Source organism: Epargyreus clarus, unplaced genomic scaffold, assembly GCF_041222505.1.
Source record: "Epargyreus clarus isolate Ecla_fem2 unplaced genomic scaffold, WU_Ecla_fem_2.2 ptg000007l, whole genome shotgun sequence".
NCBI lineage: Eukaryota > Metazoa > Arthropoda > Insecta > Lepidoptera > Hesperiidae > Epargyreus > Epargyreus clarus.
In genome coordinates, this window is record NW_027332215.1 from 4369703 (window position 1) to 4395342 (window position 25640).

The 25640-nt window shown below is 36.4% G+C and overlaps 1 protein-coding gene across 6 annotated transcripts in view; it reads left to right on the forward strand.

The window, feature by feature from the left end:
• Positions 1-25640, forward strand: part of Evi5 (ecotropic viral integration site 5) — a 142761-nt gene that overhangs the window by 91311 nt on the left and 25810 nt on the right. For all 6 annotated transcript variants that reach the window (XM_073074403.1, XM_073074399.1, XM_073074404.1 and 3 more), the window contains 5 exons: positions 1128-1289; positions 11772-12004; positions 21879-22070; positions 23188-23352; positions 24095-24289. In XM_073074403.1, coding sequence (XP_072930504.1) covers positions 1128-1289; positions 11772-12004; positions 21879-22070; positions 23188-23352; positions 24095-24289 — 947 coding nt within the window. The remainder of the gene's footprint in view (positions 1-1127; positions 1290-11771; positions 12005-21878; positions 22071-23187; positions 23353-24094; positions 24290-25640) is intronic.

The window sequence follows — 25640 nt, forward strand, 5'->3', positions numbered from 1 at the left end:
GCACTATAATATAAACTAATCATTTACTTACGAAGCACCAATAACATAGGATAACTTAAACAATTTCTTAAACTTATTTACAACTTTCGCTCTGAATATTAAGAATAAATGCATCATATTATCGATGTTGAGTTTTTATGCGCGACACAATGTTTGATCATACCGGTCTGCTGCACAGAGGGTTCCGGGTTCGACGCCCGGTCAGTCATTTATCTAAATCGGTTCTGGGTGTCTGTCTTTTGTATTTTTGTCTCCATCTTACAGGTAATCATAGAGGGGGTATGAGTGTGGAAAATTTTATCATTATTATATATTTTGCATGTATATTACAATCGAAAATTGTTGCAATAACTTCAATAGTCGTTGTACAGTCTCAGTCGTGAGGTCGTTAAGTTTATCTAGTCTATTCACAGATTGTAAATATTAGATGTTATGTACAGAACTCGTCACGGATTGGCCAGGTATAAAGCGAATCATCAAACATTAATGTCGAAATTGGGACACTTAATTATATGTAGTAAAATAGGCAAAGACAAAGATTTTTATTGTAATAATTACAATAAGTTTACCTTATTTCTTACTTTCTAAATAATTAGATTATTGCGTATAAATTTATTGCATAATATAAATTAGTTTATAATTATAAAATATACCTATTTAAATTTAATAAATTAAATATTTAAATTCATCATCATATATTTCAAACGACACACACATGTCACACTGTACACAACTAAACAAAGATGAGAGAACCCAATGTGGCTCCACTCACCCTCATAATAACAATGTTAAGTTATGCTGCATTTCGATTGGGAAGGCATGGTAATGAATACATCATCAGGGGTAGCAACCCGTTTGTACTGGGCTTCAGGCTATCTCTAATCCTTTCTGGGTTTGATAACTGCCATGTGCCCATGGGTGGCAGTAGCCATTTACCAAGTGAACTGTTTGCTCATTTTAATATTAATTATTATTAATTATATATTAAAAAAATAAATAGAAATACTTCGCTCGCCAACTACAATGGTTCTAATGTTTGATGATTCGTCACACCCGTGTCGTATTGCGCCTCGTATACTTCGTAATCTTGATGTGTCTGTAGGTCTGACCCATTTGTATGTCAACAGACTGCCGCGGGGCGGTGTCAGACATACCGAGCCCCGACCGGGCGCTGCTCGCCAAGCTGGAGGAGGAGAACAGGAGGATCGAGGCGGACGCCAAGACCGCCTCGCTCACCAATGTCCACAGTCGGAAGAGTTCCGACACGTCGCAGATATCGCTCGCCTCTGGTAAGTGACCACTGTATTCAGAACCCCCATGCCGTGACTATGAGATTTTAGTGATATTGGCGAACACAAGGGAAGCAATGGTAAATAAAAGCCTAGTAAATTTACATGCTTGAGAAATATTTTAAGTAAAAATGTTTGCAATAGGTGTATGTATGTATATATCCGCCAATCTGGTCAATCCGGCCTTGGTCAGTAGGAGCCTGGGACACTATTAGCGCAGTCCTCATTATGTCATTATGAGTGGAAACCAGTGCGAAGCAGGGACACAATAATGAGTTGATGATATGGCACATGCGATAGCATGAGTCTGCCGTATTAACATCTGATTGTTCATGCAAGTCATATCTTTAACTCAGAATTTTTTCCTCATAATTGTAAGCATGAAAGTTGGGTAATATAAGAACCAGAAATTAACCTGAAATAACATCTCATTTTTTTTTTGGGTTGGAACAGGTGTGAACCTTCAAAACAGGCTACCACCCTTGGTTTTGCAGTTTAACATTGCTCTTATGTTCTTAAGTATGGGATTCGAAACTTCTCAATTAATGAAATAACTACCATATAGTTGTATAATTGTAATTCCGGTGATATTTAGTAACGTTTACAGATTAAGTAACTCTAACTATATAAACAATGCTTAATGAAAAGTTGATAAGAGTAGGTACTCACTGTATGCAATGAAATCGCAATTTATTTTATTCATATTTACTAAATTATTTGTGCTCAATTACCTTCATACTATATACCGATATATGTATATAACTTACAGTAAGTAAAGTAGCAAAAGAGTAAATACTCGTTTATATTTACTAAATTATCGTTCATATTTAATAACAAAATGTTATTCTCTTTGTAACTATAATTTAATCATTGTTTATTCAGTGGAACAATTTTACTTGATATTTCCGACACAGAATTTCAGGGCAATTGTCGATTTAAACGAGTTGACAGGTTTACCCTTTAGCAGTAATGACAAAGGCTGGTCCAATTTTCTATAAATATTTTAAATATAATAAAAATGTAAGGAACGCGTGTCTGTACATTGAATATATTTGTAAAAATAGGAGTGAGGAAAACTGAGATTAAGTAATAATGGCAATGTCTATCATTTTTCACCTTTTCGTCTGTCTGTGCGTTTGAATAGCACCAAACTATTAAACTGTTATTCAATGGATTAAAATAAAGTCCGTAGTTTATTAAAATCGATCAGCTATATCATTATTACTATTAGTCACTGCAAGCATTTTTTCTATTACATGACAGGCGTGCGGAGCGGAGAATTTCAATTTACGGGTGTGTTCGGTGAGCTTAATAGAGGGCGTTGTATGGGCGTTATATTATGAATGTACGCGAACGAAGTTGCAGGCATAGCTCGTCTATACATAAATTTCTAACGGCGACTCGGCCATTACAGAGATGCATTGTTGCCGAAAATGAACTCCGGTTGCGTCATGATTAAATCACCCCAAGCGTAATAATATGCACTATGTGTTTAAATTCTCAATTTATGAATATTCCACACTATTCCAGTCTGGTTGGTCGATTCAATCTCATTAACGTGGACTGTCGATTTAACCTAATGTAATCACGTTCGTGTATTAATTTTACGTCCATAGGTACAATCACAAGCATAAATATATGACTATGGGCAGATCAGCAAAAATATGTGACCCAATAACGAGTTCAATAACATATGCCTGCACGAACGCAGCATAAATATCTGACATTGATAGGCAGCAAAAATATGTGATGATAACGTTGATCAAATAATTGTGACATGTGACGTCAACTACGGTGCAATGATATCTGACAAAATTTATAAATATCTTTGATGTAAATATATCAACCTACCGGTCAAAGGTGCCAATGTATTTTGTCGGAGAAAGAATATGAGAAAAAAAGCACGTTATAAATATTTTCTCATATTTTTTTAAGTAAGAAAAAAACAGGGTTAAAGACAAAGAAAGGATAATTAATGTATTTTAACAGGGTGAATTTTCCTAATCCGAATCTAAAAGTATTAGCGAAAAATGCTAAAAGGAGTTACGAGACCGATTTTGATAAAAACTAATACTGCATCATTCGTTTCTGGGGTTCCGTACCCAAAGGGTAAAAAGGGATCCGGAAAATAAGTATTTTACTTATTAAATATTAAACATCTGGTGGTACGGAATCCTCCATGTGCGAGTTTGAGTTGTACTTGGCGAATTATGTAAAATATACCTATACGGGAATCGAACGAGAGATCCTTTTTTTAAAAAAAAAATACACTCCTTATATTATTTCACTATCGGATAGTGTCCCTTATAAGGATTAAATTCTGGGAATAAATGACGAATTATAGGAAAGCTTCAATTTCACCTTGTGTACAACAAAAATGATATGCCCTAACGACTTTTACAATAATCTATAGATTATATACTATTAAACTAAAATGGTCACGAATATTCTGCTAAGACAAAAATATAAAAAGAAAGTTACCGCAACAATTAATAGATACATGTAACTTTTATTATTTATATTAGCAATACCAAGTTCTACAATTAGCAATATTATCGGAGAAATAGGTTTTTGAGATCACTTTGATATATTTTTATCGTTAAAAAGTGGGTAGTGGATCTTTTCAACCAACGCTGTGTGTAACCAACCAACGTGTTCAACCAACGTGTTCAACCAACGTGTTCAACAAACGTGTAACGTTTTGGAATTGTTTGAAAGTTTATTATTAGAAACCTATTCAATTATTTTTATTATAATATTATTTTAATGATGTGTTATTTTTATAATAATAAGTTCTTATGTATGAAGTCACTGGCTGATATGATACTATGACTTAAAAAGAAAAAAGAAAAGGCGTAAGGGCTCGAACACAAAACTGTGATGCGACGCGATGCGAATTCGCAACGCAGAAAATTGCGATGCGAATTGCTGCGATGCGATATCGTGCGGCGTAGCGTCTCTCAGGGTGACCAACAACAACAACCACTGTGCGATGCGAATCAATTCGCAAGTTCTTGCGATGCGTCGAGGGAGCTCGCAGATTTTTGCGATGCGACGTCGCATCGCAGTTTTGTGTACGAACCTAAAGGCGTAAAAAAGAAAAAGACCGCGGCTTGACGTTCGAGTTGTATTTTGAGCCGGAATAACAAAAGTGAATAGATTAATATTGTCACATATTTTTGCTTCGTAAGGTGGTCACAATTATTTGATCAACGTTATCATCAGATATTTTTGCTCCCTATTAATGTCAGATATTTTTGCTGCGTTCTTGGAGGCATATAACTGAACTCTTTCTTGGGTCAGATATTTTTGCTAATCTGCCCATAGTCATATATTTATGCTCGTGACTGTACATATTATAGAGGATTTGTACTGAGATGCAATGTAAATTCACTGGTAGACTATGTTTTTTTTATGTATGTATGTTTTTAGGTATGACGACCCGCGTGGCGGTGCGCTCACCATACCGGTCTGACGCGCAAAGGGTCCCGTGTTCGATCCCCGGCCAGACAGATATCTAAATGATAAGATAGATTTAGATTTCTGTTTCTGGTTCTGGGTGTTTGTGTATTTGCCTATGTGTATGTCCGTGGCACCCACGTCCATAACCCACAGGGAATCCTAGTGTGGATGCCTCACATTTTTATTGTCCAACTTTCATAAAAAGTTTATGTAAGATGGATTTCGGATCAGTGTTGGATTGTTGGATTTGGAGTTAGATTCACCAATCGTACTTTTAAACGAGCAGTAGTTATAAAACTTTCGATTACGGCGACTTTACGGCCACACCTATTTCGTGTTCTCGTTTGAAGTAAGTGGTAAGGCAAACTTCTTGAGAGACGTTTAAAGGATGCGATGGACTTCAGGTTGAGCACGTATTCTATTGGTATTACTGTAGATATGCGCCCGTTAGATTTTAATTAGCAAACGGGCAATTTAGTTATCCTGCAGAAAGAAATCTACATGTTATTCATGACAATGCCATTGCAAACGAACATGCTACCTACTATGATGGTAAGTGGTCACGCCTGCCAATTTATGTTTAACCAACTTCGTTGCAGTCCTACGCCCACAGATGTTTTGTTAATTTTGCATCCCTGAAGATTCAATTAAGTAATATTAAGTTTAAGCACAACTCCTCAATGTGTCTCCTTATCATATACTTCCAATACAAGATACGTAGTAGCGGTTAATACGGCTGTTAAAAGGATGATCTGACGTAGCGACGGCGGCGAAGCATGAATCAGACCAACTCTACCTGGGCTTGATCACATCAGTTTAAAGGTAGTGGATAGTGGTTATCATCATGTGGATTACGTGCATTTTTTGCTTTTTATGATATTGTTCAACTAATACTAAATGACTACTGCGGCTGAGGAACATCAGTATTAACCCCAGATTAGATTAATGTCAACCCTGAGGTCGACCACAGATGTATTGGACTGGAAAAAGTATATCTTCCTTACCACTTAGTTTTTATTGTTTCGCATTTACCACACTTCTGAAACCAAAACAAAACAGAGCTAAACATTGCTGCTTTTAGTCAGAAATAGGTGTGGATCAATCAATCAATATATGGATACGCTCTTGATTAATCACAGCTAAAAATTTAGTGCGTATCTCGCGGTATAGGGTAGTAACGAGTCGAGCACAGAATGCAATCGAGCAAGCGCGTCGCTCCGAGATTGGATCCGGATATGTGGTTGTATGCTAGCAACGCCGCGCGTCGATAGTGTTTATAGGAAAATTCTTAAGCGTTTTACGCAGCTTATTTGATATTGTAACAAGCTGTGCCACGCAACTTCACTCTCCTCTCTCTTCCACTACTCCACGTAAAATTCCCTATAACTATTTTTGTTGACTTCCGCTTGTTAAATAGCGCTTTCTACTAAAGGTCAGACCGAATCTTCAGATCCACATTCGGAATGTTTGATACATTTATTAGAAATCATAGATTAGTAAAGATTACTCACGCCTAACAAGAAAATGTACCCAGTTTTGAGAATTGAAATAGTTGCGTAAAAAAGTTTTGCCACGTCTCCTAGCTAAAATGTCCCTAAAATATTTGAAATAATTATTTATTTATTACGTAAATTACGTAATTATTACGTAAATTAGTTATTTATTCGTAAATTTTCTCTAAAAATGATTTTATTTGTCAAGGATTCAAAAAAAGAACTTACTAAAATAAGCCATTTGTGGCTTCATTCAATTTCAAGGCGGCGAAGTATCTTTACTAATCTATGTTAGAAATCTAAAACCTTTCTCAATTATCGAATTCAAAAAGTTTTCTCCTTCAACTTTCAGAGATTAACGTGTCAACCAAACAATCATTTCAGCATAATATATCTATAGACGTAATAGATATACAGACAGGCCGTTACAAATTCATCGCTGCATTACAAGGGCCGGTGCAATTACCGAGCGGGAGACGGCCCGCCTAAGCGCTCGGAGCACATGCGGTTTTTTTCCCCTTTTGCTCCAATATACACAAGTCTATTAGACTACGGTATCTCTACATCTACGCGACAATGTAACCCTTTCATGTTGCTCTTCTCACACTTAAATATACTGATTTATCCACTTAAAAAGGAATAAACGTTACCTATTTTTTTTTGTACGTAATCAGCAGTATTTGGTAATCGTGCTGATTTACGTAGCATATATGAATTATGCGCACGTCCAAGTCGTACCAATAGCGTTCAAGAACAGGCAAAATTATGTATGAATCAATAGGCTGCATTTGAGAAACGTCTCAACGAAACATGGATAGCTCTAAAAGTCACAAATATACAAATGCAAATTGCATTTAAGTCCAAAGTTCTACAAGGCTTTGTGTATTTTTTTGATCCAGTATAACCACATTAATGTCGGTACCGGCGCTACCGCGATACAAACGCACAATTTAACTTAACTCGAAACACACTCTTGCCGGTTGAAATACATAGCTGTAGTTTAAAGATTGCAAGTATTCCTACGTTAAAGTATAATGCGAGACGCACTAAAATAATCATCGACAGCTGTTATATAGTCTTGCCATGGATTTCGTTAAAGAGAGACTAAGGAATAACCTTTAGGTAAGAGGCTACTGCTGCGAAAATAATATTCCTTCCTGAGGTCGGTCAAAGATGCAGTGCTACCCATGATGACTAAGTTGGAAAGCCTCAGATAAGTATGTATTCTTTACAACCACAACACAGCATCGTTTAAAATTGCTGTTGTTAAGCAGAAGTAGCCAGATGCAGCAGTGCCTTACCGCCACACTATTTTTACTGCAGTTGCCAACAAGTCCAATTAAGTGCGGTGACTACGTCTAAAATTCATTAAAGTTGTCTCTAATGGGGATCTAAGTCTACTTGACTTATAATGGGTAAAGTAATATAATTTCTTAACCAAAACCTTCATAAAATCCGCCGACCTTATGATCGATCCTTATCTCGTATCAATCAGCTGTTCCCGACCTTAAAAAGGTAGTTAATTCGCCAGCACTTTACAAGTATTCAATCTGCAATTAACTGCGTAGATTATCAATGGCGATTCGGTTTGATCATAAACAATGCGGTTATTGAATAAGATTTTTTACTACATTGTGATTTCTTAACTTAAAGTTGTGTTGAAGACTATGGTTTATACTAACAGTATGTTACCTATGAAAAATAATGTATTTCTCTTAACCAACTGCGGAGAGTAATCTTATTGAGAGTACGTATGGTTGACTGTGTGGCGCGCCATGCAATACAAACGGCTTGACGGATTATACTCGTAATATATGAGGTATCGTTAGATTTGTCTAAATCGTAGCAAAGACTATTTTAAGGCACTGGAATTAACTTTTATAATAATTCTCTATTTTTCGTATTAGGTCTAATGTTTACGGTGGTATATTCATCATCCATCATCGATACTTCAATCAATCAATCAAAAAGTCCATCATACAGAGAATTGTGTTTCTCTACAAAGAGCATTTTTACCGTAGCCAGCGCGCTTCGCTGTGCGTGTTGATGACTGCAGTAGATTTATAACTTCGCAAGCTGTATATCTGCTAGACTTATTTCCTAAGTCGTAGAATATTGAATGAGGAGCTGTTGATAAAGATAGTTAGCGATAACAATTCATATAACACGTTTTTAAAACCTCCCCCTCTCCATCCCTTGGTAACTACCGAATTGGCTTAAATATTTTACACAAACATATAGGACGGAGGCTATTATTCTCCGAAAACATTTACTAGTTACGATTCCTGGAAAATAAAAGTCCGTGCAAGGGTGCTCCCGAAGCCGCGTGGGAATACTCGTTCAAAATACAACTGCTTGCCCCTGCAGTGTTTTCATCTGTACATTCAACAGACGTCCTGTTTATTTTTAAAACACCATTTACGTCTGAACCGTGGCCCCAAGAAGTTCATTGGACAAAACACTCAATGGTAATTTGGCCACGCCCACTAGCAAAAATATAGTAATTATAGGATATACTATCGAGTTATATACGTGTAAATTAAACAGGAACTAATGTTATACTTCTTTTTGCCTCGAATCAGCAGTATAGCCCCGCTGTGTTATGGTGTGAAGGGTGTGGTAAGATAGATACTCGTAGTTAACTGCGTTGTTCCAACCTACCTTACTGAGATAGTAATATGTAATGGTCCTTCAAAACATATTTAGCATTAAGTATAAGTATATCACAATGGTATTAAATAAACAATTTACAATTATTAATGCCCGAAATACAATATAAAGTTACGGATTATAAAAGAAGCTTAGTGAAATCTGATGTTCCATTTTAAATATCACTCATTACAGGCGAAATAAATAAAAGCGGGAATCTCTATACTCATATGTACCGCACCGCCACAGGCCGTCGGTCTAACGAGAAGCATTTTTCATTTTATTTTTTCAGTCATGCCACAGATAATAACTGTTGCGTTATAGAGTAGGCGATGCGCGTCCGATTTACTCAATACCTCTTCACGTTTACTTTTACGCGAGACTCTTAATGTGTTGCCCGTACACTTTACGACACGAAATACGCGTTTAGTAATTGTACCGCGATTCGTGAGTGCCAGTTAGTTGCAGAACAATCTGAGCGGCGACGTAGCAACGCATATAGCTTATATGTTACATTACTCACGAGAGTGCCCCCGCTTATCTTACGCGACGATCTGATACCACAATGTCCACAATAGCCCGTTATCGCCGATTCTACGCATTGTAACTCGACGTTCTGGCAGAGATGAGCGAAAAATCGGACGTTTTCAACACGAGCGTCCTGGAGTTTTACATTTCGAGTGTTATAGACAACATTTTGCTGGGTACGTACTAGGCCTTGTCAGTGGATCATTCAAGTTTACTGGCTATTTTAATAAGTATTTAAATTATGAAGCGTGAAATAGTTATACAAAACGGTATATTTTCATAATTTCTTTTGAAACTCTTTGGTATCAGGTAATGTTGTGTCGTATTATGTATATCGAATTGGAGCTTGAATATAAAAAGGCTCCTTTTAGATTATGATAATAATATTGAACTTGCATTAGACCTCTTGTTCCTTATGGATGGCGGTTAAATGGTATGTATTGTATAACGAAAAAATTGTACCAAGTAATGTACTTATGCTATGCTGCGAAATGCGAATTTTTATTTTATTAATTACAATTTATTTGCTCTGACCTACATGCTCATCGGCTCGGTACGCGTCGTTAGAGCCGAGGGTATTACAAAGATTAAAAAATGTTCATGTAGTTGCATATCATCTTGTATAAAAATCCAAAATTCATTTTCGCTTATACTATTAATATATGCGATGCTGTGTTCTAGTTTAAAATGTGCGATAGGATATATTTGCTTATACATATTGCGCTTCCTAATTTTGTGCACACCTGTGGTCAATTGCAGATGTGATTTCAATTTTATGAATTTGGTTAAGGATGCAGGTCAATGGCAATGTCTCTTATAATAAGACACGGGTGTGCATGCAGCTGCAACTGCGTGATAGATATTTCAAGATTGAATCAAAAATAAAATAACTAGTGATTATTAATTTTATTATCAAAACAAATGCGATAATCTAAAACTCAAAGAAGTTAAAAATAAAATAAACGAGATTTTTTCCATTCATAAAATTGAACAATACCCATCACATATTATTTTATGCTAAATCATATTACAGGCGAATAATTTTCGCTTTGTTGAAGAAAATCGTATGTTAAGCAGTATGCAAGTTTAAATAGTCTATATTTAAACTTGCGAGCAAATACGAGTACGCTAAGCGAGTTGTTTGCTCAGTGTAAACGCGGCACCGCCAAAACGCCCTGCACATAACCAAATGAAAACCAACAGGGTTTCCATCCGCAGCACTATTATACTCAGACATGCAGCCGTGTTGAGTTTTTCTCTTCTATTTTTCCATGTAACGCGACTGATGCTTTGCGTCCGTGCTAATAGTTTTGAATTCGTTTGCTAAATTGAGTTATGACGAATCGCGAGGTTCGTGATAGTGCATTGCGAGTTCAAAAGATATTTCTTTTTTGTTTTTTTTTTCTGTTTTCTGCGTTATCTGCGCGCTCTTGTTGAGTATATTGGCAATTTTGTGTTCTGTTTTTATTGTCATTCGCTTACAGTTTTACAGGATTTTATTTAACTTGCAATATATGTATATTAATTCGGGTCAAATCTTTTAAGTTAAATTTGACCTCCTTCCCGGTATTCGATTGCGCTGCTTTAATAATAAATTTATCCAATGTTTTGTCGGCCAATGATCAACAATTAGCAATTTCTAGTAGACCAAAATTGAAGATCGCTTGTAGGCAAACATTTGAGAAATTAATTATAACTAACAGATTATAACTAACATAAGAAAATCTTTGAAATTGTCTTACTAAGCAACTGTTTGATTCCTTCACTAATTAATTAACATTAACAGCAAGTTAGATGTATCGAAAGTGTTATTTTACTTAAAATTAAAATTAAATTTATAACGCTAATTATTTCATCATAAATTTGAATACATTACGATGTTACTCATGTTGGATATTACTATACTTTCATATACAGACATGACGTAAGGAGCGGACGAGGCACGTCATTGTATACAATTGAATATAATTATTGCAATCTCGTAGACTGTTAACTATTTCGTAAGTGGTTCAGTGGCTGGTACGATTCTAAAACTGAGATTTAGGTGAAGGAGTGCCAGGCAAGATTAATTTTCGTTCTATACGATAATATGTACATAGATGACACCATGAGGTAGAGCAGTCTAAAAATCTCTCTTGAATTGGGTTGCATAAATAATTCGAAGTGACACTTGAATGATATTCGGGGATTATATGCTAAGTCTCAATCATGAAGTGGAACCTGTAGTAATACGTAATTAATAAAAGATTTTCCACACCTAAACTATTCGGAAATAAAAGACTTTATAACTACTTAATTAGAATGCACCGTCTACAAAATGCAACATAACTCTCCATCTTAATCTTCACAGCGACCAGTTCGAGTCACGAGGAGGCGAGGATCGGCAGCAATGGGGAAGAGGACCTGTGGGGTCTGTGGGGGCGGATCGTCTCCAACTGGGAGGTGGAGTGGAAAAGGCGCAACCAGTTCGTGCGGGACCTGGTCCGCCAGGGCGTGCCGCACCACTTCAGGGGGATCGTGTGGCAGCTGCTCGCCGGCGTTGACTCCTCGCCGGAGAAGAAGCTCTACGCCTCGTATATTAAGGTAGGATTACTGTGTAGTGTGTGTGCTTTTAGCGACTGTTTGTTTAAACGTGTGTTCGGGAGAAATAAATGAATTCCCACATACTTATGAACAATAAGTATGTGGGATTACACACCCCCACATGATTATGAACCGAACCTTATTTATTTGAGATAGGTATACATAAAATTTTAAAATGTATACCCACCATGTACCTACCGTGGACGTATTTCATTTTCAGTTTTATTTTCGCGTTTCAATATCGTAGGTAAATTGATTAAAGCCGAAAATATGATTACGCCATATTAATCGCTATGCATATCACATTCGAAATTCACTCGGCAGTTTTATGGATTTGCAGTTTTCACCTAAATTAACGGGAGTGTCTATCGCAATCACGGGATTACGTTATTATTGTTGTTATAATGATAGAGTTGAAGTAATATATATAAATTAAGTGACAATAACGATATGTGTTGTTATCATTTCAAATTCAAATTCGAATCTCTTCAGTTCATATAAAACACTTTTTAAACGTCAACAAACTACCACCGCTTCGGAAGGTGTTTCGCTATGGAGAAGAAGTGGCGAAAGAAACTCCATGCGTGTGCATCTAAAAAGTATATATTATACAATTTTACATAGTGGTACATATATGTCATGCCATGCGGATTTATCATTTAAGTAGTAGTAGTTTTAATTATAATAAGGTTTTTACATAAAGTTTACATAAGAACATTTCATTACTACTCCAAAGTTGGGCGCGGATTAACTCACATAATTGATAATATACGTATCACATCAAATAGTAAGTTCTATAAAAGACTTATAATTTTTATTTAAACATACATTACATACATACGATTTGATTCTAGTGAATGTAAAATGCAATACAATTTCTAACAAAATCATAAATCACTAAAATCGTTAGACAATCCAATCATTTTCGCTGAGTAATCGAAATTTTACTCTAATAATTATAAAAGATAATATTTTTATTAAATGGTGTTATTTAAAAAAGAATATTGGATGACAAACAAATGAGAAAATTGTTTATATTGAAAATCGCCCAGTTGCCGAAATTGGACTACTATATATTTTTTATTAGTTTTTGCCCGCGGCTTCGCCCGTTTAAAAGATAATAAAATGACAATAACATAGTTAAAACTGAAAATTCGTACCTTCATTGGAATGACAGTGGCGCCGTCTGGCGAATATTGGTTGTACCAACTCTGAAACCTTCATGGGCTCATGGACAACAACTTTGATAAAGATCATTTGATCAAATGCATAGTTTACAATCAATCCTTACTAATATCGATTAAAATAATCGACTTTTTGGTCCAAAAGATCGATTCTCCGATTAATCGATCTTAGATCGCCATCCCTAGTTCCCGTGGGATTTCCGGGATAAAAACTATCCTATGTCCGTTCTCGGGTTGTAGACTATCTTTGTACAAAATTTCATTAAAATCGGTTCAGTGGTTTAGGCGTGAAGAAGAGACAACCAGACAGCCAGACAGACAGACAGAGTTACTTTCGGATTTATAATATTAGTACCACTAAATAGATCACCACTAAAGCTAGTCAATAGCTTTAAAACAAAATTAAAGCAAACGAAATCAGTTTGCAAACGAAACAGAAAATGGGACTTACGCCTATTATTTATAAACAGTCTATCCAATGTTTTATCAACGATCGAAAGTTGTTTATGATTAACAAGCGTAAGCCTATTAATTATTATATATGATCTTACACACGTTATCAATATCAATCAAGCCAATATTTTGTCTGTCAGATATAGCTATTTGACAGTTTCTGCATACTAGACATTGTCACATTTCGAGCTTTGCTAGAGAAGTAATGGCCACACATGAGTTGAACTCGCACATAGAAGATACCGTACCATCAAATTTTCATCTATTTTTTTTTATTATTAGTATTTGTTATCGTAGCAACCACCCTTATACGTAATCTGTAAAAAATCAAATGTATATCTATTGCGGTTCAAGAGTTAGTAGAGTTAGTTACCCTTTTTTTCCCTCGAGGGGGAAACCTTCAAAAGGTACCCGACGACGTGGGAGCGACGCCGGGTTATGTGGGATTTTTACCGCACTAAAACGCCCCCGGTGGCCGTCTTCAACGCTCGTTGGAGAACTCCGGGATCTCCGACGGAACACAACCTCCCCGGGCTCTACCCTGGGGAAGCAGTTTTGCTCCTCCCACACCATGTAGTGCTTACGACGGTATACGACCACACATACCGCCGTCCTTCCCGGGGTCACTTGCTGGACGGTTCGAGCTCCCACTCTTGCCACTCGCAACCCCGGAAGCCCCCTTTTAGTCGCCTCCTACGACAGGCAGGGGATACCGTAGCCCTATTCTAGTCCCGGACCTACAGGGACAAGAGTTAGTTACCCTGACAGACGGACACACAGTGGACTGTTACTAATAAAATTTCGTACCCAAAGGGTATAATTCAAAAAAATGTTAAAAAGAAAGCTAAATAAATAGGAAAAACCAAGTAGGTAAATACAATTACTATAAAGTTGTTAGATCGCAAGTCGATTACTGACATTAAGTGTACCGCTTGTCAACGCTATAGTACATTTTCTAAGAACAATTCACGTTAAATGAGGCTGCTTAAGGCTATTCACCGAACAATGCAGAATTTTCTTTATGTATAAGATTAAACAAAGTTATCTAAGCAAATATGAAGATGGCATATACATTCATTTTGTAATAAATTATATTATAATAATATTATTGTATTAATGTAAATAAAAGAAGGCAAATAAATTATTATCTATAGTCTATTCTATACCGAAAATTCCAGTGTTCGTAATTTCTAAAATATATTTTCTTCACGAGTTGGGAACATGAAAGACCATTTATTATTTGATCGGATCATACAAACACTTTTTGGACTGTTGAATTTATTTGACAACTTTCTTGTAATCGGTACAAATTTAAAATCCATCTACAACAAAAACAAAATCTATTCACCGGAGTATATACTGGTGGGATCGAAGCAAAAAATTACATATAACTATATTAAACTTTGACAATGTTAAATCACACTGTAATCAATAGAAGAGTCCATCCATTCTTATGAGAAGTATTAATACTATCAAATTATAATTCCACTTAAGTCTTAAGTATTAAAACGTTTCTGGACTTGTCAAAGATTTCGTTAATTACTCCATTTGGATCTAACTCTTAAATAAGTCTCTTTAAATTTTTTGAAGTGAAAACTTCTTTAGTGGCGTTGTGCACTTTTTGTGATGGGTAAAAATGTTAAACTCGCATCAGGATACGTGGCTTGATCGAAAAGTCGTAAAACGGCAAAGCAAACTGCAAAATTGAAGTTGTCATCGGGTGTCAGTCAGCATAGAAAAAATATGTCAATGCGTGTCAGTTCCAGGTTGGATTTTAAAAGTTTTCACTTGTGCCGGCACTCGAGGATTTTTTTTTATATCCTCATTTGTTATAACATAGAAGTAGCAAACGAATCGAACGAGTCAACGAACGATATAAATGCAGTCCATCTGATGGTGAGTGAATACTGCCGCCCATGGATATCCGTAATCAACCCCGGATAAAATTCGACTCCTACTATTATATCTATTGCTGCTACTAGTCTATTGCAGTCTTCAATGCCAATAGGGGCAAGGTCTCGTTTATTATAGGGCCGCGATGCAATTCTCCGAGGATTTATTTCGAGATTGAAATAGTTCTCCCAACCCATTTTCAGCTGAGCTTCTCAAGTTATATAACACTATAAAGAATACCTATAGAAGTACTGTTAATTGGAAAAGTGAAAGCTTTATAACTCTACACTAGATCAGAGCGCAGAAGTGCATCCTTTGCTGCTATATACGAGTAAACTAATACGAGTGTTGCATTGTGTGTTGCGTCTACAATGACTCCCACAATTGAATGTTCGGTCACCAATTTTTTTGAAGATCTACTTCTTCCGCTCTGAATATAGAAATGAACCACTTCGCCATAGCAAACTGTATGACTATACCTGCTCGCAACAACTTCTACATTATACATACACGATTATACATACACGATTTTCTATTATTATCTTGATCAAAATAATAGTTTTACAAAAATGTTAAATAAACTTATCCGGCGTATCGGGCTCCGGTATCAGTGATAAGAGGGGAGTAACGAATAACTTCCTTTTACGTTTCACACATCGACCAGATAGGGTCAAAGCACCTTTTGTGCGTAGAATGTGACAAATTACCTAAAGTTCAAGTGATTTAATAGATACTGATGAAGTGTGTCAGTGTATATTATTACTACTAGTACTATATATGTGATAGAGATATGTTTTTGTTCATAACATATTATTGTTTGTATCTTCTTGGTCATTCGACCTCCTTCTGTAGAAAAATGGTAATTCTTATATAGTTGACAGAAATAATTGATTATCACTTGCTTAAACGGTGAAGGAAAACATCGTGAGGAAACCTGCATACCTAAGAGAATTATAAAAAAATCTCAAAGGTACGCGAAGTCTACCAATACGCACTTGGCCAGCGCGGTGGACTATGGCCTAATCCTTCTCGTTATGAGAGGAGACCCTCGCCCAGCAGTGGGACAGTAATGGGTTGATGATGATGATGATGATGAAGCTATACATAAGTAGCTGGAAGTCACTACGTACTCATACCTTGATGCCTAAGTATTTTTACTACCAAGAAAAAGTATTGACTTGAAAAATAGATCAAATACCAATAATAAATAATCATTAAAATTGACTAACACTTCTGTCAGGTGCCTTTCGGAATTTAAATTATAATTTTATTCAATTAATGACATATCAAATTTAAATAATTATAAAAGTGAGTCTAACTCGCGCGTAGTGTTCGGTACCACCAAATTTTTATTTGTTTTTATATCTTTAGTATTTGATACCATAGCAGTATAATATGTGAACTGTCTACTTATTACGGTAATAGAAAAAGTGAAAAATACAGAAAAATATGTTTTCTTATATGGCGACTCCCACTTATTCCTGACTTATTTTCAACTATTTTATTTTTAGTATATTTTGTTATAGCGCCCACCTTTATACATAGTCTGTAAAAGCTCCTGTGACAGTCGGATAGACAGTGGAGGCTCAATAATACCGTTCCGTTTTTACTCTTTGGATATACGGAACTCTAAAAATATTTATTTCAATGGGACCAATACTACTAATAAGCGCACATTTGGTCTTTGCAAGCCTTAATCATAATATTTACGAGGGCAACCCTTAGCGACGTTGCTTTGGTGACCAAACTGGCTCAAAGGATACGAAGATGACGGTCTATCTACAGACCTTGTGTCTGTGCGAAGAGGATTTTGAAACTTTAATGTTACCCTATAGAGTTATCGTGTGACGTGAAAGTGCTTTCAGCGCTAGTCCTTAGGGGTCGCGAAGCATCTGAAATAGATCTTAGGTAGCATTCCAGTTCCTAGAAAGCATCCACGTTTGGGATCATAAAGTGGTATTTGTAATTTTGTTTGTGGCGTGTAAATGCCACAGTCGAGATACAATGCCATCATTGGTACATATAGATTTTAGTCTAACATCTGATTTTAGACTGCAATCCGTTATTCCAATACCAGGCGCATCTCTCACAATTTCTCGAAGGTTGTTATTAGAAATGATTGTCAAAACTCTTTTGGTACTTATGGAATTCAGTCTAACGCTGAAATCCGGGATTCAAATGCCAGGCACAACTCTCGTAATTTCTCGAGGATTGTTATTAGAAATAATTGTGAAATTTTAATAAAAAAGAAACCTACACAACTGAGCGTTCTCTGAAAAAGTATTTAAAGGTGAAATCTGACATTTCGCGAATTTCCAGCAGAAAAGAGACCCGTGTCTAGCTTTGTGAAAATAATTAATTGATTGTGACATGTTCCAAAATATAACATTATTTCTAGGCATCTTCATTGGCATATAACTACAATAAAGGTATATATACAGAATATTTAGGTTTATAGGTATGTATAGGTATATTGGTAGGTATAGGTATATTGTGTTGTCAGACGACAGAAGTCTAAATTCGACTTTAGGATTTTCGCATGGTAGTCGAACAAAGTACTTTCGCATCATAAAATAACTATGGAGCTAGCTATATTGCGAATGTTTATGTTTTACCATATTTCATAAAAATTATACATACTAAGCTATGTATTCTGTAAAAACAATATTAAATCTCTTACATAGAATTTTATTACTAGGAATATTGGGTAGCTTTTCAGTATTTTAATGCCTCTTTTGAAATTTTAATGTCTGCATTTTGTAGGACTAAAGTATCATAGAGTTTTAAATAAAATGTTAAACAGAATAAGAAGCTATGAAACTCAACTGCCATTCTTTAAAATCCAACCATAGGAGCCAACAACCAGACACTTGATATGCATTGTTCAAGTTGTACATGCAACGTCGCGTCATCTCCTGGCAGATGCATGCGGTGGCGAAATCTCAATTGTTTAGAACCTGGATCTTCCACCAACTATTTCAGCCCGATTGTTCTTTTTTTTAGGCAATTGAACTAGCAAACGAGGATGCACGCCGTTCGTAAAATAGTCAACTCCATACAGGATTGAAGTCCTACCTGAAGTCGGTTCGTGATGCGTTGCTACCAATAAAATCTAAGTTGAAATGCCCATACTGAGTAAGACTATCCAAAACGGACCACTGTAGCGCTTGACATTGCTTTTAATAGATAAAATAGTCGTGGTGGTGGTGCCTCTGAAGGCCAACTACGTAGGATTCAATCCCCTTTGAGGATTTTACGACGTACGTGATATAAAATTAATTAGGTATTTCTACTTCGTGACACTGCTGATGTTTAAGTTATTAATAACTTAACACAAATTACCCTATCAATAATAAACCTTATTACCTTTATATTTTCCGCCAATAATAATCGGGTTTAGGCTTTAAACTTTGGTGCATAATATTATGTTCACTTATTATCTAAGGGTACATAATTACTATGTATTATTATTGAAATAAGGGTGTGATTTCCCCATAGTTCATGAATATTCGATTATTCCTACAAAATTCCTAGAATTATGACATACAAAAAGAAAATCGTCATTACATTGACGTGACTTTAAAATTTTGTAATTAAGCAGTGACGGTCTGTATTGAAACTGATTTTTTTGTTCTCCAATTCAAAAGTCGCAGCTCACTAGAGAGGTGTTTGTTCCTAAAAACTGTGTCACCTCTGTACTGTTTGTAGTGACGTGCCGGCACTGTCTTTTTTATAATATAGATGTAACAGAAGGTTTTTGAAGGTGGTAGAACCCTTTGTGCTTTGACTCTCGACCTATGTACTCCACCTGATGGTAAGTGGCTACTGCCGCCCATGGACATCTGTAATCAACCCCAGATAAGATTAGATATTTCTACCTGAGACCTCAGATGTGCCGCTACCCCCGAGGAGTAAGCTGGAACGCCTCGGAAAAGTATATGTCCCTAACCACACCCTTCAAAGCAGAACATAGCAGCGTTTGACACTGCTGTTATGAGGCAGAAATAGGTGTGGCGGTGGTGCCGCCGGAGTAGAACCACAAACAGTTCTACCACCTTCACCTGTCTGTTTTATAATGCGTATATTTTTATAATTACACGGAAGAATCAAAATGTTTACACGCGAGGGGAGGTGCAATGACGACATCCGTCACGCCCGACCATTTAATTTAGTTACGTCATAATTAGGGCTGGCGAAGTTTATATTTTTCTGCTATAGGTACATTTTATTCAAAGCTGCAAACGATCAAGTACTTTTATTTAATATATAAGACCAATGATGCTAAGTGGCCATTGCTGACCATAGACGTCTATAGTCAACCCCAGATAAGATTAGAGTGTTAAGGTCAAACAACTAGACGCAACATAGAGACCTAAATTCAATTGTCTTCATAGCCAGGAATCCAAACTGGAACTTAACATATGTCAGTGTAATTATCATGCAGATACGCGGACGGTGAATGAATTTTGTCACATCCAGGCACATTTATATTTTGTATAAAAGAGTTAACGAAATAAAATAGCATAGCAATGGATACTTAATTACTTAAGTATCTTTGAGAATGCCCCAAGTTAAATTAACAAAGCAAAACTTGTTTAGTCGTACAACTCCGCGTTCAAAGTTAATATGAAATAACTTCAATGGGCAAGTTGAGATGGTTATTCAATAAACGTTGATAGGAATGAAACTGAGTTGCAACAGTTTGTTTTACGAGAAAGACTTCGGGAAGTTAGCTCTCGAGGCGTACATAGTTTTCATCGAGTGAAGCGAGTTGTAGAACAGTCTGTGGTCGACATCAGGTATGAAGATTATGAGTAGATTTGACAATCTATTGTGGGGGTGTCATTTACTATCAGGTGGACTTCATGCTTCCATACTATTGCTACTCCTATTTTATAAAAAATATCATTATTTTCAAATATTTTACTTGCTTCTTGCTAATATAAAGGTTATTTCAATTTTGACGCAATTTTGACGAGATATGGTTATCCATAAAAACACAAAAAGATCAAAGTTATAAATTTGTAAAGCAGTAGTTTTCATGCACGTTTTACAACATTATGAAATTACAGATTGCAAATATTTATTTGACTCCTCTGCTGTTTGTAAATTACATACTAAGTGATTCCAGGAGTTTAACACGAGGTTGTCAAAAATATTTGAAAATACCAAAGTTAGAAATGCAGTGCAATCGTTTTATAAACCTTATTTTATGAATTATATTGTTGCGTAGTTGATTTGTCGTAAAATAACGTTGGCAACCCTAGCGTTGAAACTGTTATATTACCTACATTAATTAGGAGTATTCCTATTCAATTGACATTCATGGCGACACTATGAATATGAGAAGATATGATGATTTCTGCGAAATTCACGCTTTGTCGTACATTATAGGGGTTTGTTTATGAATTAGTATGGTGTATTGTGGATTTACTGGAATGATATGATATGATAGTAAATGAAAACTAACTAAACTACTGTATACAGGGTGAATTTTTCAAACAGGCCTTCAGGGCCAAATCCGAAACCATAAGGATTAGCGAAAAATGCTGAAAGGAGTTACGAGGCCGATTTTGATAAAAACTAAAACTGCACCATTAGTTTTTTAAATATCTTTTTCCTTAGCCGGGAATCGAACAAGTTAATTTTGAAAAAAAAATACAACCTGTATATTATTCCACTCTCTGATAGTGTTGCTTATAAGGATCAAAATCTGGGAAGTAATGATAAATCACAAACTAAAGGAAAAGCCTCAATTTTAAGAAAATACATATTTTTTCATATTAATTTGGCAGTTAAGTTCCCGCCATTAATCAATTTAAACATTTCGCGTAATTAACATTTTTTTGGCTCAATGTTTCACATCATTCGAAACGGACGTTTTGTTCTCCAAGAATTTATAGTTTATAGTATATTTATAGTATACAGGCTACCTGTTTTAGAATGTTCAGTACAACGTAGGATTTAGTTTGTTCCGTTTTTACCCTAAGGGGCACAGGTGGCCTATGCACTAGGCTTCCGACTTGACAGGAGCTCTGTAAAGCCAATAATTTCGCCTACACGTAATATTTCAAAATTAGTATGTTGATGTTTTGTGTTTCTCTTAAATCATTTATATTCTTTACTTATAAATATTGCGGTGGTGCTGTCGGAATCTTAACACGACGGATTCTACCACCTTCAAATTGTAATGCCATTTAAATATTTATAGTACCTTTTCGTTTTTATCACTTATTTTTTTTTATTATATTTTATTATTATTATTATTATATTTTTGTGAGCAGACCCATCGTCTTCCATAGATATATCAATGACCAGATTTTAATCGCATCTTTTGTCCACAGGCGAAATCAGCGTGCGAGAAAGTGATCCGTAGGGACATAGCGCGCACGTACCCCGAGCACGACTTCTTCAAGGAGAAGGACGGGCTCGGCCAGGAGTCGCTGTTCAACGTGATGAAGGCCTACTCCCTCCACGACCGCGAGGTCGGCTACTGCCAGGGCTCCGGGTTCATAGTCGGCTTGCTGCTTATGCAGGTAACGTTTGTTGATAATTTTCATCTCAATCGCTTTGGAAATCCTTCTTAGTCAAAGACGTAAAGTGATATTGACTCTGGTGGTTAAGTACAATCTTGTATCATGAATACGAGTGAAGAGTTGACAATCTGCTCTTCTTGCGGGGAGCTGAGGGTACGAATCCGTAGCACCTCAGATTTTTCTACCTTTTTGCTGAATGTCTTGTCGTATTTAAGATTTAAGTGAAAACTTTTTATAAAAATAGTGATTGTCGTTCATGAAAATTCATCACAATTCATCACTCCATATTTATGAGATTCTACTTAGAGCCAATACGTTGCCACTCCTGAGGACTAAAATATTCGCCTCATATATGTCACCAGGCAAAACTATCTCACGCTAGATACATGTGGCGGTGGTAGATGCACAGTCAAAACATTATGTCTATGCCACTTTTTTAACAGAAGATAATATTCGACTATCGCCATGCAGCCTCTCTAGGCCTTCCTAAATTATTTTATTGATTTTCAAAACTAATAGATAGTTTTTAGGGTTTCATTCCCAAAGGGTAAAATAGGAACCTTATTACTAAGCGTCCGCTATCAGGGCTCTATCTCTTAAAACGTAATAGATAGACACTTGAAATGTTTACGGAGTATGTATAATAGTAGCCGGTATTACAACAAATACTTAAAATTAAAACAAAGTTGAAAATAAATGGGGGTATTTAATAACTACTGCTTTTCCACGTTTTTCGCATTATCTATTGAATTAATAAGTAAACAGTTCAAATTTTCATAACTTATACAGATCAATGGTTGCTATAATAACAAATAACAAAACTAAAAAAATGGTGGTACGGAACCCTCCCGTAGCGAGTTCAACTTCATCATCAACCCATTACCGTCCCACTGCTGAGCACGGGTCTCCTCTCAGAATGAGAAGGATCAGGCCATAGTCCACCGCGCTGGCCAAGTGCGTATTGGTAGACTTCACATACCTTGAGATTTTTTCTTATAAATCTCTCAGGTATGCAGGTTTCCTCACGATGTTTTCCTTCGTCGTTTAGCAAGTAATAATTAATTTCTAGTTCGACTTGCATTCGGCCAATTATTCATAGCAAAGCTGTAATTTCCAGATGCCGGAGGAGGAGGCGTTCGCGGTGCTGGTGAAGATAATGCAACAGCATCGCATGCGGGACATGTTCAAGCCGAGCATGGCGGAGCTCGGCCTGTGCATGTTCCAGCTGGAGAACCTCGTGCAGGAGCTGCTGCCCGACTTGCACGTGCACTTCCAGTCGCAGGTGAGTCTCCGGCCTCATTACTAAGAGGGACATTCTCTAGCGGCTTAAGGTGGGGCGGAAGGGGCGATCCGCCCCGGACCTCCGATCTTGGGGGCCTCCAAATACAGTTGGTGAAAAAAGGTCGTCAGAACCAAACAATCTATGAAATGTGTATCACTCAGCGAAAAAAAAGGTATCACAGGCGAATAATTCTATGACATATTTGTCATTTCTCCGACGGCCTTAGTCCGCCACTGGGGACATTACTAATAGGAGGAGAGGAATTAAGGCCCATAGCGTCCATTGAGATTTACACTACTGCTGACCTAACTTTAACTGTTAAGGATTTTCTAAGTATTCGTATTAACCCCAAGGACAGAAAATATATATGCGGTCACTGATAGGTAATAATGTAACATTAACATTAATGTTAACTTTTATAAGACAGTCACCTTTTTTCTTACTATAAGACCCCATTAAATCCTAGATAAGATCCGATTCCCATCTGAGGTCTGCCACAGATGCCCTGAGGACTAAGCTGGAATGCTCAGAAAGTATGTGTCCCTTAACACACAATGTTTCTGGTTTTAAGGGTGTGGTAAAGGAGATATAATTTTCCAAGGCGTTCCAGCTTAGTCCTTAGGAGCATAGTCCTTAGGGTTGTCCACCCTTAACATTTTTTTATTTATATGGCAACAACGTTTGCCGGGTCAGCTAGATAATTAAATATTTTTGTAACTTACTGAAGCGGTTTGCCCGACAGAGTTTCAGCACGTCGATATACGCTAGCAGCTGGTTCCTGACGCTGTTCACGACGACGCTCTCGCTGCCGCTCGCGTGCCGCATCATGGACGTGTTCCTCTCGGAGGGCATCGAGATCGTGTTCAAGGTCGCACTGGCCATGCTCACCCTCGGCAAGAACGATCTGCTCTCGCTCGACATGGAGAGCATACTCAAGGTGAATATATTTATTTATTTTAAGGTTCACCAACACTAGATCGGTCCTTAATTTCAAAACATATAATTTATTGTTCAATCGTGTTCTTGCAATCACAGGTGAACACAGCTTACATATTTATTTTCTCAAAAAATCGTAATGGCACTACATTATTATTATTTAAAAAAAGCGAATTAACAATATTATGATTTAAATTTTAGTACATTATATATTAATAAGTTATTAAGTATTGCTCTGCATAACGAAACACCTTATGAACTGGTGGTAGTTGTATTGACATTCAAAAAGTGCTATGTAAAGAACCTATTTTGAATTTTAAAAAATGATTTAATTTGACTGGCTAAGTTCGCACTTATAGAACTCTCGGGCGTTGACTCGAGTACACTCGCACACTCGGTTCCGTACCACCAACATATTTTAGTATTTTTTTTATCACAGCAGCCATGGAAGTACATTGTGAAAATTAAAACTGTTTACCTTCAATAGATAAATCCTAAAACGCTGAAAAATAGTGGTTTCTTGTATGGCGACCCCTATTTATTATGAAGGTATTTTTATTTTTAGTATTTATTGTTACAGTGGTGACCATCACACATACTCTGTTAAAATTTCATGTGTCTATCTATCACGGTTCAACAGATAGAGCCATGTGACAGGGTGCAGACGAACAGACAAAGGAAGCTTAGTTATAGGGTTCCGATTTTACCGTTTGGACACAGAACCCTAAAAGTGCGCCTATACGTGTATTGCTTTGCCGTATTTAATAGGAAAATATAAAAAAAAATCGTGTCAATGTGTAAAAACGCAAAAAGTGAAACCGTGCGGTTCATGTTGACAGTTGAAATTGTTTGGAATTTATCTACATTTTAGCTTTTTTATAAACAATTCAGCATGTGATCTTATATGTATATAAGCAATTTAATGTTAAATTATTAGAGCGAGCAATCAAGCGATCCTTGTGGTCTTAAGCGGCCACTGCCATTCTTGGACGTAACCCACAAATAGGTCATGTATACGAATTGCGACCTGTGATCAACTACTGATGCATTTTTGCCTCATATTAGTTTCTGAATGTATCTTATCTTAAACCTAAATACAGCAGTTATCTACTACAGAGAGGCTCCTAACGTTTATATTTATAGAAAGACTAAAGATAACAATTATTCTTAATCTTGGTAAAAGACATGCGCGTGCTCTGCTGCGTCCTTCGTAGGTTATATTTTATTTGCATTTAGGAGCCACGAAGGGTGCCCCATGTTCAAACAAATTTTCGGAATGAATGTAAAAAGCTGCTATTACCTCCCTGAACAATTCGTCACCTTAATATGAATTTTCCATTTGAATCAGTTCA